The sequence below is a fragment of the Gadus morhua genome, chromosome 16 (genome assembly GCF_902167405.1).
Source record: "Gadus morhua chromosome 16, gadMor3.0, whole genome shotgun sequence".
In the NCBI taxonomy this organism is placed as follows: domain Eukaryota; kingdom Metazoa; phylum Chordata; class Actinopteri; order Gadiformes; family Gadidae; genus Gadus; species Gadus morhua.
Window position 1 is genome coordinate 30,267,527 of NC_044063.1, and position 17,944 is coordinate 30,285,470.

At 44.3% G+C, this 17,944-nt stretch overlaps 1 protein-coding gene across 8 annotated transcripts in view; it reads right to left on the reverse strand.

Moving 5' to 3' along the window:
• Nucleotides 1–1,277: 1,277 nt before the first annotated feature.
• clcn2b (chloride channel, voltage-sensitive 2b) overlaps nucleotides 1,278–17,944 on the reverse strand; it is a 112,748-nt gene continuing 96,081 nt past the window's right edge. For all 8 annotated transcript variants that reach the window (XM_030380634.1, XM_030380630.1, XM_030380631.1 and 5 more), the window contains 2 exons: nucleotides 9,953–10,039; nucleotides 1,278–2,439 (listed from right to left, as the gene is read on the reverse strand). In XM_030380634.1, the coding sequence (XP_030236494.1) occupies nucleotides 2,245–2,439; nucleotides 9,953–10,039 (282 nt within the window). In that variant the 3' untranslated portion in view covers nucleotides 1,278–2,244. The remainder of the gene's footprint in view (nucleotides 2,440–9,952; nucleotides 10,040–17,944) is intronic.

Sequence of the window (17,944 nt, forward strand, 5' to 3'; positions counted from 1 at the left end):
TGTCGCACTCTGAGAGCACACTCACTCGGAGAACAGTTTCACTGTGAGAGCAGTCTCACTGTGAGAGAGGTCTCCCTCAGAGAGCAGTCTCACTGTGAGAGCACACTCACTCGGAGAACAGTCTCACTGTGAGAGCACACTCACTCGGAGAACAGTTTCACTGTGAGAGCAGTCTCACTCTGATGGCAGTCTCACTGTGAGAGCGGTCTAACTCTGAGCGCAGACTCAGTCTGAGAGCAGTCTCATGCTGAGAAGCTCAATGGAGGTACTACTTGTCACCCCGACATGCACCTCAGTGTCCAGAGCTCCCCCTCCCCCCCCCCCCCCCCACACACACACTGGGGCTGATGTAGCTCATCGTTCTTCTGGTCATACTTTCTGAAACCATAGAGAGGATCTTGCAGCCTCTTGAGTCACATGCAGCGCTACATGCTGAAGCCATGCTGTCTCACATGTCCCTGCATTTCGTGATGAGCACGTCTACATAGATATTTTGTGCATGTGTGTTGTGTGGTTTAAGGCCTCATAGCAACATATCAGGGCTGATAAGACGTCTTCACCCATTCCATCAAAAACAAGAAAAGATCCGAGCTAATTGAAAACAGAGTCCATCTGAGACTTTAAAAGCTCTTCAAGTCAGGTACTGGTCTGCAATGGAGAGCGAAATAGGGAGAGAGAGATATAAGGCCGAGAGGAGAGAGCCCTTCTCCTGTCCCTGGATGAGCAGCGTTTGAGGAGGAGCCCAGCGCCCTGCACATCCATTATTAAGAGCGCTATACTCCTGGTTCCTCTCTCCCTCCCTCCAGCCCTCCTCCAGCCAGGCACTCCGCTGAGAGCTCCCATACAGACATGGCCGTCATGGGGAGGAAAACCTGAGGACTGGGACAGCAGGGGTAGGGTTGGCATGGTGATGTTAGAAGATCCAGCCTCTTCTCTTGGACCCAAAGAGCCGCTTCGCTGCCAGGGCCTTGGTACATATATATTGATATCTATATTGAAATATATATCAATATATCCATCTATCTATATCTATAGATATATCTGTATATAGTTATATATATATATCCTATCTCTATATAAGAGATTTATATATATATATATATATATAAATAAAACTACTGTATATCTATTGATATAAACATAGGTATAGATCTCTCTCTCTCTCTCTCTCTCTCTCTCTCTCTCTCTCTCTCTCTCTCTCTCTCTCTCTCTCTCTCTCTCTCTCTCTCTCTCTCTCTCTCTCTCTCTCTCTCTCTCTCTCTCTCTCTCTCTCTCTCTCTCTCTCTCTCTCTCTCTCTCTCTCTCTCTCTCTCTCTGCTCTATGATGCTTCTTAAGAGCTCTGATTGTGTGTGTATGTGTGTAGGAGGTACATATGCATACATTGGAACCAGACATGAGAGAGACTTTAACACGAGAAGGCTGTTTCCTTTGACCAGCCTGCTTCACGATGGAACTAATAAGGGTCTGGAAGTGAAGGCGGACCCCCCTTGTCGCCTGAACCAGGACGGGGCCACACCACTAAGATTACAGCCATACCTACTGTCGGGTTGGTGAAACAGAACTACAATAATAAGACTAAAACGTGTTCAAATGAATTACAAAATAATAAAAACCTTATTATAAACAGCCGTGTTGCTACATGCACACACTCGTCCATTCTCTCAATACATACACTCACTCTGTGTTTGTCCTCGCAACACAAATGGAAGACTTGTTCAGACGGGGGGACGGTTTCAGAGTTTGGTCACGAGGCCGACGGACAGACGTCAGGCTGGTCAGATGGTGGCCTCCCTCAGTTGAGTCCACGACGCCCCACTTCTACTCTAACCCTGTATACACCCCTGGTCACTAACACTCCCTACGTAGTCTTCCCTTGTCCTCTCCAGCAGGGTCTCGTGGCTCCAGTGGAGAGCAGGGCACAATCTGGGCTGTAGTCAATCCCCCCCACCGAAGAGTGTCAAGTGTCTGTAGTCAGGACCAGACCCCTGGTTACCTCACCGGGACAGGCCCTGGGCCACAGAGGAGGGGGATGGAGACACACAGAGAGTAGGGGGGACACAGGAGGGGGGGGGGGGGGGGGGGGGGGGGGGGGTCTCTGGCAAGCTGCAGAAAAAAGATGACTCCATTTCCCAGAATTACATATCGATCCAAACCCTGAGGATTCATTTTTATCTGCTTTTGTGTCGGCAGCTTTCAAGGGTAGCAGTCGATGCTGGCTCCCTCTCCCCCTCTTAGTGGGCCCGTCATTGGGATTTCTCGTCCGAGTCGGACTGGGTGTGCTCGCGGGGGAGCGACATGCTCTTGTGGCGGTCCCACAGCTTGTGGAGCTCAGTGGCCTCGTTCTCACTGCTGCTGGTGCCGCTGTCCCGGAAACTGGCCAGCGGGGGGCGCACCTTTGTCCCCTTCACCGTCACAGAGCCCTCGATGGCCTTACGCAGCTGGAGAGAGAGAGAGGTAGAGGGAGAGGGAGAGGGAGAGGGAGAGAGAGAGAGAGAGAGAGAGAGAGAGACGTTACATGCAGCCGTTCCTGTGATTTTAGATGGAAGTAGTAGACCTCCCGTATTTTATCAATATCCAAGCAAGGTCCAAGCACAATGAAAACAGTTCATACTTCAAGTCACACTGGGCGCAGCCATCTTGAATTCTGTCTCGGAATTTTGCTCGGTCACCACTGAGTTCAACCGAGATGGCGAGTTCGCCGTCCGAGGAAAAGGGCGTGTTTGTGCGTGTCGCTAGGCAACATCCTCGGACCTCCGAGACGGATGGATAATAAAACGCAGCATTAGTCCATACTTCTCAGTCCATAGTAGCCTTTTCAGCAGTCTAATAGCCTTTTCCTTATTTCTGTTCATGTCTGCTCTCAGCATTGCTTTGAACTCTCATGTTGTTAGAATCTACATCTCACAGCTCAGTAAAACATCAGTAGCGTTGCGGACAGGAATAGATCAGCAAGATGGAACTGACACCATGATGACAATTACGGTTCAGAGGTGAGTGGATTCATTCCTATATGACCTTGACCTCTGGTAGCACCTTCAGTTCATCGGACCACAAACTCTCTCGATGTTTCAATTGAACAGCGTTATTCAATTTGGCCCCATGTGGTCTGGACTAAGACGTAGATGAACCTTGAGTGCATAACCTCCTGTGGTGGTGTGAACTACAAGACAGTTTATGACACGCAAAATACGCAAGTCAATGCGTTTTCAGAGCCAGTTCACTTCCCTGGCACCAAAAGTGAATGCGGTTCATTTGGATGCTGTATCTTGGTTGTGTTAGAAGCAATGTCTTTGTGATTCTTTTCAGGTCTGTGTGTTTGAGAATTTGAGTTTTCTCCACAGTGCTAATGTTTATCACATATTCAGTCATAAAGTATGCGCTGAACGAATGATGCGCGGAGCTGAATGGTTCCCTAATCTGGGAAATGAACCATGAAACCAAGGTTTTGAACTTTTAGCCATTCCCAGCTGAAACAGGAGATCACAAAAGCAAGGGGGAAGCAGATTTGGATTCTAATTTGATTGGCAGTAGCGAGTTTAACTTATCAGTAATGTTGTTAAAGGGTTTGGGTGGTTTGCCATGACCCGAGGGTTACTTGTAATCAGCCATGAGTTTTGCTCAACACTCCTCTCGCGTTGGCGACCTGCTCTGCAATTGGGCATTTGGCCATCATTTGACATCCTCTATATCCCAAACAGGTGTTGAGCAGCTCCTATAGCTGTATCTTGGATGGTCCAACACAAGTAAGTGCATGGAAACTGTCCTGGCTAGGTAGCTATCGCCAATATAGCCCAATAACAAACACTCAACAACAACCGACTCGGTGTTCACACATCACTGAGCATGCTCACGGACTCAGGAACTTACTAAACGGCAATCAGTTAGAATTCCTGAATGTTAGAAAATGAAAAAGAAAGGATTTGTGTTTGGTTGCCGTTCTCGTCTACCTCCATTCATAAAACCATCAGGAACGGAGCTCATCATTTTGATCGGACGTGATGCTATGGCTGGGCTCCAATCCGTTAAAATAATAAATTCCTCAATTTACCATTGCGACGTATTATACACAATATTGCTCTGCACCCAATACAATACAAAATGATCACACTGCCTAAAACGCAGCCGCTATCTTCGCACACAATTCTAACTTACGAAGATAGTGCTCAGTCTCTCTTACGTCTCAGTTACCAAGTCTGTGAGCACGCGCAGTGGGCTCTGAACACTGAGACGAATGAAGCAGTTATACTTTGATGCAATGATCATGTCTCACATGACCTATTGCATGACATGCTTCAGCTTGTAAGACGACTCTAAAGTCCCAAGAGTCAACATATAAACAAGCTATAAAAGTTTTAGATAGAAAACCGAAAATGTATCATCACTGTCAGATTTTAAAGAAACTTGAGTTGCTACATATGGAAAACACTATGAAATAAACAGACAATAACTACCAACTCTTAACTAATTTTCCAAAAAAAAAAAAAAAAAGGCTTTTGGTAAATTAAACATGTGGTCCCTAGCTGTGATCATTTATAATTTGTCCACTGCCGCTGATCTGTTAACCCTGTCTATTATGTATATTAGGATGTTTTACACAGTTTGTGTCTGTTCAACTATATATTATGATTTGTTTTATTTCGCTTTATTTTTAATTTATTTAGGGACCATCTTCCAGTCAGGGACTAAGGATGGAAATTAGCCTACGGCTATAATCCTGTATATTTACATTTTTGTATAAAAAAAAAAAGTCTATATATTTTGTCCCTCAATAAATCTCAATGTTGTTGAGTGTTTGTTTGTGGGCCCTATTGGAGAGGGCTGCCTAGCTAGAGCCGTTTCCATGCATTTACTTGTGTTGGACAATCCAAGATACAGCTGTGGGAGCTGCTCAACACTTGTTCGGGATATAGTGGATGTCAACTGATGGCCAAATGCCCAAATTCAGAACAGGTCGACAACGCGAGAGAACAAAAAACAATCTTTAGTGGAATGCTTTGCCAACATCCTGGAAATTGATCCAATCAGTAAAGTTTAATTAATCAATTCCAATTTAACAGGATTCAATCCTCTCTGAGCTCATCCGGAACACCGCTGGCGTTTAATCGGAAATCGGAGCGGTGGATGTTTTCTAACTCCACAACCATTTAAATTGGCAACGCAAAACTGGTGCTATTATAAATGGATACCATGGCAATTATGCGCACAGCCGGGGCCTCTACGAATTCTCTTTTTTGCATAGGAAATTTCCTTTCCTATGGAGATGACCCGGAAGTGCTTGGAGGAAAGGTGGTTTGAATTCTAAAAATGCTTAGGAAAGGAGCCTCGATGCTTCCCTTTAACCGTCCTTTAGCATAGGTTACTCCTGAAGCAACCTTTGCGAAAGGAAAGGAGATAGTGGTATCCCATAATCCTTTACGGCGGCAATATTTATGATATAAGTTTACCGACTCTACGCGAAGACGCAAGAGAGACGCGGTAAAGCAGAAGAATAGAAGAGAAGAAAATACAATTGATAACAATGGATACCAATTCCAGAAACATATTATTTGAATATTATTATTATTTATTGCTGGTTAGTAAGCACATAAAATACACCCTAAGAAAATAAAATGCCAACTTTCATTTAAGAAAGACTACTGGGGGCAGTTAATTTCAAAATCAACATAAGTTTAGCAACTTTTTTTGTGAATTGGAATTCAAGTGGCCTAAAATATTCCCGTTGGCCAAGTCCAACCTAAGTGATTCTCATTGTTGACGATGAAAATTTTAGTTTCACACTAGAGACGCTAGAGGTCGGCAATACCCGCCGACACGCAATGACGTCGGTTAGGAAAAGTGGGGTCAAATTCATTTTAAACAGTGCTGTCTTTTCCTATGTTCGAAAGGAAGCACCTTTTCATCTCTCCTTGACCCGATGACGTTTTCCACAAAAGTTAAGGAAAGGAGGCATAAACGTTAGGAGATTTGACTATTCGTAGAGGCTCTCTCTAGGGTTTTGCCTTCGAACATATGCAAAGGACCCTCTATTCCTCAAGACATATGTATCTTGATGTCTTTCTCTCGTATGTACACCATGACTTGCCCTGGTGGGGCTGTGGCTCTTAGTAAAACAGCTTCATGGTGGAAACACACAGAATGCATTCAGGCCACATGCTGAGGCCAATTCACAGGGGAATGAGTGGAGTGGAGCCGGAGAGATGGGGAGGGGGGAGGAGGGAGGAAGAGGGGTTTTAAAACGAGGTGCGGACAGAGTAGACGATAAAGAGGGCAAGCGTGGAGTAAAGAACCACTCTAGAGGAAACATGAAGAGGCACGGCTGGATAAACAGCACAGAAGAGCGTGAAGCGTGAGAGAGAGGGATAACGGAGCTGGAGAGAGTTAATAGTGCGATAAGAAGCAAAAGGATGCTTCAGCAGAGAGACAAGAGAGCCACATAGGTCTTTACAGGGAATTTAATCAATCAATCCTTGGTCTAGGCCTGCCTGATTGCGTGCTTTGATTCAGAGGCTGTTCACCAAAAACCTGCGTCCTCTTGGAGGTGCGCCAGGCTTTTTCGATTCGACTCGCTGCGAGTGACGGAGAGGGAATTGCCGTAGATATCGATGTCTGTGATTCTTTGATCACCGTGCGCTTCGTATGGTCGTTGTACTCTTTCCTACGAGCGCTGCGCTCCAGATGATGGATCAACCTGTCAAAGCAGCGAGAGCTCTCGCTCCCATCTGCTCCAAGCGCACCGGCTTTCCTAGCATCACTCGAGTGCCGGACACTTAAACCTAGAATCCATAATGTCTGCACCACCACCACGCATAGTTACACCATGGATACCATTATTACCACAAACCTCTGCTCTTCACTCCACGCTGACATCTTTTACCTGATTCATGTCTCTATGATACAGCTCGTATTGTTTTCAGATGCCTTGCTATGCCTGCCCCACGTGACTCACAGAGCTGGAGCAGAAAACCTCCCCTGTGATTTGCTCCTCTCTAAGTTGTCGTCCTTCTCTTTGGCTTCGAACAAATGAAAGCCAAGTGGGCCCTATCTTGCATCCAGCGCAATTGAGTTTCTACACTGATTGCATGTGTCGTTGCTAGTTTGCAACTGGCGCAGGAGCGTTCTTTTCCCTCCATTGCCAACGCATCGGTAAAAAAGGGAATGATCTTGTGCCCCAAGGGGCGGTTCGGCGAAAGGAGGAGGTGTGTTGTGGCGCAAACGTTCCCTGGTGCTACTTTGCAGTTTCAGAAAACAATTCCGCCACAAACCAGGAAATACTGGTTTTAAGTCAGTGGCGCGTTGTTCAGATGCTATTTTAAGGGCGCATTCATAATGTTGTTGTGCACCTCGCACATACACTTTGCTTCTCTCATCTACCTAGCCACACATTCTTGGTAAATTACATGGAAAGAACAGCTGTCACAGCGGTAATAAGTTGTACTTTTAAATCAAAGCATCTGCAAACACGTGCAACAAAAAAATATTTTCTTGACACACACATCGTGTACAGCCAATAACTTTTAGGATTGATGAGTATTTGATCGTGAGAATACATTGTTTTACCGCGAGTGAGTGTTAAAAATAATGAATAAATGCGGGCGCGCGAGTGTGTATGTGTAAAATAATGAATGAATGCGGGCACGTGTGTGTGCGACTGTGCGTCCATCTGTTTAAAACACACGCAAACTAAACACGTAACGCATAATACAGTCCATGGCATGTATATTAATGGGGGGACCACATGCATATTAGGAACACAAGTCGATAATGATAATGCATACAATACTGGTAGAAACGATGCGTAGATCATTAAATAGAACCACAGTTACCGCATATCATGTGTGTTAAGTTTTCTTCACCAAATTTTTTTTCGATTTTCGACTCAGTATTTCTGAAGTTGTGGAAGAAAATGCCATGTGTGAATAAGGGCATATTATTTGGCCATAAACTGAGCCATTTGAAGTTTGAAATTCATGTGGTTATGCATCTGTCTCATCGGAGACTGCAAACGCGCTGTCAAAATATCAACTCTTCAGATTCAAATCTGCTCACGGCTCTTAAAGGGGATGGAGATGGCACTCTCATTGGTTTATTGCAAGTTACGCCCAAACCACACCTACGGGTAATTAGGCTACTTCAGACCAACCCTTTTAGATTTGCGCCGGGCGCAAGAGTCATTTATCCGCCGGTAAAATCGCAACATCGCCATAGAATCGCCCACAAAGCTACTTGCATTTGGCGCTTTTCACTTGCGTTTCAGACCGTTAAAATAGGGCCCAGTGTCTGTGTGGGGGTATGGGGAGGGGCTAACTGGGAGGCGGATAACTGGGCTGAGAACAAGGGCTGCAAAAATAAACTAGTATAAAGGGGTTCACACATGAACTCGTATCTCCCTTTAAGAGGCCTTGAAATGACAACAGCGATTTGCTAAATAGTGGGTCATGTTCATCAACATGAACATGACCCACAGTATGTCATCGACAATTTCGCAAAGGTGCGGTACGGATGCGTTTCCACCGCCAAAAGTGGGCATGACCCGGACTGAGCCGTACTCGTTTGCCCTCGTCTTCAGTACTCCTCCGTTGGGGTACTGAGACCGCCTGAAAGGGGTGCCGGAAGAATTCGAGCTACACACCCCCTCCATTGATTGGTCGACAGAATCGTCACTTCCGGGCGACGTGGGGATAAAAACAAACAAACAGTAGCCTCGAGGTATTATTCTTTACAATGAACATGTCGCGTAAATCACGACATGTAAAACGCGACAATAACATAAAACTTTTCCATTGTTTTATTGAGCAGGCTACACTGTGTCGCGCTGCTATGATGTTACGATGTTTACGTAGCTGCCGCGGCGATCGATATCCGGCCTACCACAAAGGGTACTGTTGGCGGTGGAAACGCGACCTCGGAACTGAGCTGGGGCTATACCCGCCCCCTCCCTACCGGACTGATGCGAACCGAACCGTACCGCACCCTGCAGTGGAAACGCGGCATTAGATAAATAACTAAAGAAAGAAAGAAACCTCAACTTTGTAGCTTTCCTCTGCAGCCAAGACAAATATGATGTCCATAGAGGATACACTATATATATATATATATATATATATATTAGTGGTGGGCATAGATTATTTTTTTAATCTAGATTAATCTAGATTAATTCTAAAATTAATCTAGAAAAAAATCTGTTTGCTTACCTTGACAGCGGTCAATTATACTGGGCAATTGTGATTTATCAAATATAATTCACCGTCCGAAGTTGTGAAGTGCCCATGCAAGTGAACGGAGCATAAACAAAAATAATTGACAGCTGAACGTTGGGAAGGCCCATGCAAGTGAATGGAGCAGTCTACAGCATTGAGAAGAGCCGTGTAATAATCCATAATAATGTAAGGTTTAAAAGTTAAATATTTGAAAGTTGTAGAATAAATTAATATAATTTATATTGGAGCTAATTTGCTATAAATGTACTGACAATTTTTAGTCAGTTAATGATTTACATATTTATGTTACACAATTATTACATATTTACATAGTCAGGATATTCGGTTGAATCTGCCTCTCTGATTCCCTCACGTTTACCTCAGTCTAAATTCTAGCTTCTGATTGGTTAGTTCAGTCACGTGATGGGTCCGAACAAGGAAGTGTTTGAAAATAGATTAACGGCGATATTTTTTTTATCGCACCATAAAAGTTTCGCGTTAACGTTAACGCCGATAACGGCCCACCACTAATATATATATATATATATATATATATATATATATATATATATATATATATATATATATATATACACTGTATATAGTCATGATGTTCAAATAAAGCCTGTAACGCACTGACACACTGCCGGCTAGCATGTAATCAACGCTTCACACCTGAAGGATCAACCCCATCCGCCTGCGATTAGTTCCAGCGTCACTGGTCAACAGGACGTGGAGTGAGGAGCAGCCTTACCTCTTTGAGGGAAACCACCCCGATGAGCCGTCCGATGCTGGTCACGTAGGCGTGGTCCAAGCCCAGCAGGGAGAAGATGGTGTGGGTCTGGAGAGGGTGGAGGCAGAGACATTATCAATGGACAGTATGGTTGGCCATTAAATCTATCTCCAAAATATGCATGATAAAATTTTCCAGGATAACGATGATAAATAAAAAAAAATTATTAATTTATTTTCTATAGTTATTTCTTAGCCAGATTTTCTCTATCTACAAAACAATGATACAGCCAATCTTACAGCAAGTAAACAAGCGCATATGATGGACACATGTTTCCGGCAACTTCCCCTTATGATGACCAGAGAAGCTTACAACTATTTAGAAGCCATCTGAGCGGAGGCGAAACAGAGAGCGAGGAAGAAAATTAGGAAATTGTTCAGAAGAAAGGTCATACCACTATTGTTATGTGGAAAGAGTTCGGCTCCCTGAAGTCTGACCAAGCTCAGACTAGCATTAGGAGCAAAATATGTCGGCGACCAGTCCTCAGCAGAACGGAACAACAACCAACCTCTTCAACCTCTTGACTCGCTGTGAGAGATGGAGTGTGAATTGCCAAAAATGTATCAACCTCTAAGTTTGGTGATCAACGCACCACATATCCTGTCCAGGATTTGGCTTACTTGGAGTAGAGGTGGTTCCTAGGCACTACTGAATATGACTATGACCAAAAATGCTGTACTGAACTCACATCCTTGTAATACGCAACTAATCGATATTCAGTGACACCATTAACGTACAGTGGTACTCTATTGCCGCTTTTCCACTGCATGGTACCAGCTCGACACGACTCGACTCGACTCGACTCAGCTCGCCTTTTTTGCGTTTCCACCGCGAAAACATGGTATCTGGTACCTGAAGTGGCTGCTTTTTCTAGTACCGCCTCGCTCTAGGTTCCAAGCGGCTGAGCCGATGCTAAAAGGTGACGTCGGCAGACGGCCGGCCACTGATTGGCCAGAGAGTGTGACGAAGTCACGAGAGCGACATGGCAACCATGCTGGTAACAGCCAACATATTCCACTTCTTCAACATGCCAGCTAATAATACGAACACGAATAACATCGCATCGATGTTCTCCATTGTTGTTATGTGGGTTCTGTCCATGTGTGGGTTACGTAGGTGTTGTTTGCGTCGCGTACAAAAATACGTCACGGCCCTTTCGCGCAGCCGACCCCGCCCACGTCCCGGAGGTACTATTTGCGGTGGAAAAGGACCCGCGCTGCTACCGTGTCGAGTCGTGTCGTGTCGAGTCGAGCTACATGTGCGGTGGAAAAGCGGCATAAGGGTACTCAAATACTAGACCAAGGGAGATATCTGACTGCTGTCATGAAATGGTATTTTAGGGATGCAAGGGAAGCCACAAATAGTCTGAACAAGAAACTCAGATTTGCCTTTTGAATCACGGATGACTTAACCAAGCACAGGCTCATCTCTTGAAGAATACGGATGTCATGTAAATGTTGAGCAACTCCCACTCTGAGAAGGGGAGCTTGGTCTTCAATGCAGAAAGTAACATCAGTGGCTGGATAGCTCTTAAGATCACTGTGTACACACTGTAAAAAGTGGACATAGTCAAGTTTACCCAGAGACACAATTTTAATGTTTAATGAGGGATTGGGATAGGAGATACTGGTGTCAGGCAAAGCCTTAACAGGTCGACCATTGGAGTAAGAACAGCTATTTTTAGCATGAGAAGAGACGGCTCCCTCTGCTGGTGGACGGGGAACATGGCCAAAGCTTGGGGGTTGACTGAAGACCTGGCTGCGGACAATGAACCAGATTAAGCCCTTCGAATAATTGGACCCTGAGCCCTCTAATGAGCCCAGATTGACCCTATCCTTGACCACCCCCTTTATTGTCACTGCTCTGGCCGGGAATCTCTTACGTCTGAAAGAAACCCTCTTGTGTTAGGCTTCAGAGGCTTGAATCCTCGCCGAACGTTTAAATACTGGGAGCCAGCATCGCCAGGGTCCTGTTCTTAAGGTCTTAGTAACATTCGCAGCATCTGTTCCAGAATTACTGCTTCAGAAATGTGCTCTTTTGAGTACATGTCTGGTCTCATCCATTGCCGTTGCAGCTAGGGGTGGGAAAAATAATCGATACTTCGATGCATCGCAATTCTTGCTAGAACGATTCTGTCTCGATGCAGATAAATTACCGTATTTTACGCACTATAAGGCGCACCGGAGTATAAGCCGCAGCAGCTAAATTGAATGATTTGCACATATATAAGCCACACTGGACTATAAGCCGCAGGTGTTTTAATGTTTAATTACCATTAGGGCTGGCCCGAATACCATTTTTCAGTCTTTGAATAGTCGTGGGTTTTTCCGAGCGAATATTCGAATACTCGTTTCAGAAAAAAACACCATCAAAAACAACATTAATAATCCCTATATACTCCCTGGAACCGATTTTGACAGTATCTGCATATTTTGTTGAAGATTTAATAGCTTTTGAACGTTAATTAGTAGGCCTAAGTAGGTTGAAGTTCCTTAGTTTTTCCCCGTGAAAGCAAACAGCTGTTGTTCCGTTCCAAATCAGCTGTCCTCTGCCATCTCAGCCCTTACGGTAGCTTTTCAATTCATCCTGGAACGTGCATCTTTTCAGGTAATTTGTACAATAAATCCATAACAAATACAGAATATTGATTGTCTTATGTGTCCATATTGTAACCATTATATTGACCGGGTATTCCCAAGACGCTCACGCTCTGCAGCATGCCAGTTACAGTTGTTTGGCGCGGCGCTGTACAGCGAACGTAAACAAACAACTAAGCTAAGGTTAGCATTTCGGAAGTATTACTTTTTATTACACAATGTTGTGTTGTAAAGTAAAGGGAAACAAGATATCTATTCTTCCTCCACCTTTCTCGCTTCTCTGCTTGGTGTCGCTGACGCTTATAGTTTGCCTCCGTCGCTCTGGTAACGTCACGTACGTGAAAAAAAATAACAAAGCTACGAATATTAATTTTCCGAACGAGTATTCGAATAATTCGGGCCAGCACTAATTACCATATGTAAGGGTTCGTGCACAGAGTGGATTGTCGGGAAAGATATGGCTGTCTCGCTCTCGTAATGTCTGTCTTGCTCTCGTTCTGTCTCTCGTACCACTCTCGGTTCCACTTTTACTTTTGCGCGCTACCTGTCTCACTCTTTTCCGGCCTCCAGCTTTTCCTGCTGGAGCCTGCCGCTTAGAGGTGGGGGGGCGCGGACCGGTCTAATAATAATAATAACTATAATAAACTCAAGCAAAACAGACTATATCTCAGCCTTCCAAAACAAAATCTGGTTTTAGGGTAAATTATAACGTTGGTTAAATTATTTGGGAAAGAACAGCTGATAAAGCGGAAAGAAGTTGTACTTTTAAAACAATGCATCTGCACCGTACAGCAAACCCATATTTTCTTGACAGACATTGTGTACAAGCCCATCATTTTTAGGATTGATATTAAAACACAGTTTTACCGTAAAACACAGTTTTACCGTGAGTGAGTAAAAGAATGAATGAATGCAGGTGATGCTTGGCGCGCGGTTGTGTGCACCCATCTGTTTAAACACAGGAAAACTAAACAAGTAACGCATAATACAGTCGATGGCAATCTATATTAACGGGGGGACACATGCATATTATGAAAACAAAGTCGATAACGATAATGTGAACAATACTGGTAAGAAACTATGTTTGTTAATGTATTGACGCTTATCATTAAATAGACCACAGTTGCGGCCACAGGACCACATATCATATATGTGTTAAGTTCTCTTCGCCAAAATTTCCATGACGACTTAGACTCGTGCGTATACATGCAGACAGTCATAATCGGGTAAATAAACGAATAAGATCTCAAAAGGAATTGTATGATGCATGTAAACACCTTTAACTGATCTTCTTCGCATAAATATCGCCACATGAACGAACAAGAGAAATCGGATAAGAACACCTAGATAACTCGTTCATAGTCGGCCTTCTACCGGCATGTAAACCAGCATCGTATCGCATATCGGAGTTTGCACTCTGAGCATGCTCGTGATCTTGCAGCCGGGGGCCGTGAGCCGGAAGGAGATGGTAGTCGAATTGTTGTCACCATCGATAAATATCCTTCATAAATATAAATATTTAGTTATTTCTGTATGTTTATGGTTGTTGGGGGAAGGAACATTGGCTTTGACTCTCTGAAGTCCAAGTTGCAACGCGACAAATGAGAGAATGGGATTGTTGCCGTACGCGGGACAGCTGTCAGTTCACTTCGGGTCCATGTCATTTCTCCAACGCTCCATTTGTTCCGACCCGTGGTCGTATGCGGACTCCTCCGGCCGCCGCATACGATCGCGAAAGATCTTTCTCGAATGCCGCAGCCGCCTGAGTTTGTTGTTGCTGCTGACGTAAAGAGGTAAGCCGTCGGCTCTACTACCACTAGTTGAAATGGGTACAGCGCCACCTATCGTACCGGGGCATTTCATGCTTTGGCCAATGAATCGATTTCTCACGCCATGTACACCCGGACAATTGCAGTTGTCCAATTGAGGAGCATAGTTGAACTATGGCTTTAATCGGATTATGTACTGAGTGTTTCTGAAGTTGTAGAAGAAAACGCTATTCCATGTGTGAATCAGGCCTATTATTTGAAGTTTGAAGTGAATCTTAAAGGGGATGGGAGATGGCACTCTCCTTGGTTTGTTGCATGTTACACCCAAAACACACCTATAGGCTTCAGACCAACCCATTTTAGATTGGCGTGGGGCCCAAGAGTAATTATCCGCCGGTATAATAGCAACAGCGCCAGAGATCCGCCCACAAAGCAACTTGTGTTTCGCGCTTCTCACTAGCGTTTCAGACCGTTAAAATAGTGCCATAAGTGTATATGTTTTAGGGCTTTGACTCCGAACTCGAAAAAAAAATTTGAACGAATATTAGGCAGCCCTTAATATTCGAAGCTGTTATGGGCAGGCCAAGAGGGAGAGACGTCGGAGAACCCGACGCAGTCTATTCATAATATTGTAAAGACCACGGAAGAGGCAGTGAATGAAGTATTGATTAGACAGCGATTTGTTAGAAACCTAATAAACTGTTGGAACACGCAAGACCGGTAACCATAGCAACGCCGGTAAACAAACCTCGCAAAGCCCAATCCAGGGCTGAATCCGAATATACTATATATACTTATAGTATGCATTTTGTAGTACGCCACAAATATAGCGCGTCCGAATGCTCACTACGCATTGTGTACTACGGAAAACGTTTCCGAATGCGTACTACCGCCACAGTATACAACGGTATGTCACTACGCTATCCCACAATGCAACCGGAGTCTGGTAACGAACGAAGAAGAGATGGCTGACCCGACACTACCAACCATAGATATATATATTAACTAGATGCCCTACGGCGGCGTCTAGAACGTCACCACTGGCGGCCATCTTACTACAGTAAGCTGCTCAGCCATAACATTGTGTTGGTAGTGATTCATGTACTTTTTAAACAACCATAACTTGCTCAATTTTCAACCGATTTACAAACGGTTTGGTTTATTACAAACGTTATTAACGTGGTTATGATATTGTACCAATTTTAGAACATGATTATATTTTTCATTATTCTATCAAAAGTATGCAGTGTCATAACTACATCTCTGACGATTATAACAAACCAAACCGTTTGAAAATCGGTTGAAAATTGAGCAAGTTATGGTTGTTTAAAAAGTACATGAATCACTACCAACACAATGTTATGGTTGAGCAGCATACTGTGGTAAGATGGCCGCCAGTGGTGACCTTCGACTCCATTGGCCAGCAGCGCGGACGAGGCATCTAGTTAATATATATATCTATGCTACCAACAGCGGCTTAGAAAGACGTCGTAGAAAGCGGCGAAAAAAAGAGACATTAAAAAGAGTAAAAAAGTAAAGTAAGTAATTAAGCTGTAGACCGTACTACACTGTCAAGTGCAGTACGGTCAAGTAGTAGACACTGAACAGAAATAGTATGTACTTAGTATTCGGATTCAGCCCAGGTCTTACTGAAGGCATTTAATGGTCAAAATATTATTAATAAATATTCGAATATATTCGAATATTAATATTAATAAACAAACGAACTTCGAATAGGATTTTTGGGTAAAAGTCAAAGCCCTAATATGTTTACGGTCAATCGATTTGGAATTTTATTTTGCATTCTGCGCATGCTCAAGATCTTTTCCGGGGGCCTTGAGCCAGAAGTAGAAGGAGACGGTAGTCGTGTTGTTGTCGCTGTCAGACAACGAGAACTGTGATTTATTTAAAAAGTTGGCGCAGAAGATGGAGGAAGCCGGTGTCGTGCTAATGTAGTTACCCCCTATAAGAGGTGTATCGTCATCAACATGCATTCAGTATACACTATGCTTTCACCCAAGGCTGAATTAAAGGTACATGTTTTTCTAAATGTTGGTCATCAACGAGGTTGTAAAGTACTAACTTTGGCCACATCTGTCAAAATAAATGTTTGTTGCTTCCGAAGTTTTAATGTTCTTTATTCATTCATTGCACCGCAGCCGAACTGACGGGGATGTTCTGCGATATTATGATTCTTAAAGACTGTGTTGGGTTCTGCGACTCTCTGGTACTTCCACAACAAGTAAAGATTCGTAGTGGGGGTTATCTCGCCCATGGAGAAGAAGGAATTGGGGGAAAGGAACGCTGGCTCTGACTCTCTGAAGTCCAGATTGAACCGCGACATGGAGAGAAAGGAATTGTTGCCATATACAGACTCCCATCAGAGCTGCTCCACCGCCGGAGGAGCTGCTTGCTCTGCTATAATCTGACAATTGCAGTTGTTCAATTGAGGAGCATAGTCAAACTATGTCTTTAATCTGATTAAGCTGTGCATGTAAACGTACTGTGTGTGTCTCCTTGACAGATTCTTATAGCCTAGAAATCTAGAAGCCCCTAGCGGCAGCAAAATTAATTTGCAGCCAGGGAGGTCTAGCCTTCTGTCGTCGTTTTTCGCTGCTAGAAACAGAAAATGGGACAGGCCAATCAGATCGTGAGGGGCGGCATCGAGCTGAATGACGACAGAGCTGTGACGGTTCCGTGTTAAAGGTAAACAATAATGGCTGCTGCTGGCGAACAGCTGTCTTTCGACTCTGCTTTGGCCGCGACTCTTCAAGACTTGAAGTTATAATTTTCTTTGAGAAATGAACAAAGAACTGCACTGAAGTCTTACCTGGAAAATAAAGATGTATTCTGAGTTTTGCCGACCGGATACGGTAAAAGTTTCGTCGTTGGTCTCCATTCTCTCAATCCACCATTCACAACACTTCCCCATGGAAATTTCCGTCGCTCTGACTACGTCACCTTCTTCGTTGCTCTGATTGGATGTAGCGCTATCCTATTGCGTGCAGAGGGAACTTGAAAGGCAACCGTTTATCCCGCCCACACTGCCACCGTATGAGACCAGACCCAATATCTTTCTGATATGGGTCTGGCTTGCCAGGCTAAGATTCTTATGTAATTCCCTGTTTGTGCCCATGTGGTCTGCATACACTTAGCACTAAGAGTGCTTTACAGGTAGTGCACCATGATATATCCTTAAAGAATATATGCTCACATCTCAAAAACACATTTTTAACGCAACATCTTTGTGTTTGTCAGTGTGTGTGTGTGTGTGTGTGTGTGTGTGTGTGTGTGTGTGTGTGTGTGTGTGTGTGTGTGTGTGTACGCATTCTGTGTGAGCAGGTGGGAGTTGGCTTAATATGCTTGAGGACGTTTTGTGTGGAAGGTAGAGCGAGTGAGACAGAAAGAGTACTTAGAGAGAAGTATAACTAGAGAGAGAGAGTGATAGTGAGAGAGAGAGAGAGCTAGAGCCAAGCCAGAGCCAGAGAGAGAGAGAGAGAGCCAGAGAGAGAGGGAGAGGGAGCTAGAGAGAGAGGGAGAGAGAGCTGGAGAGAGCGAAAGCGAGAGCTTGTGCTGCAATGGGACAC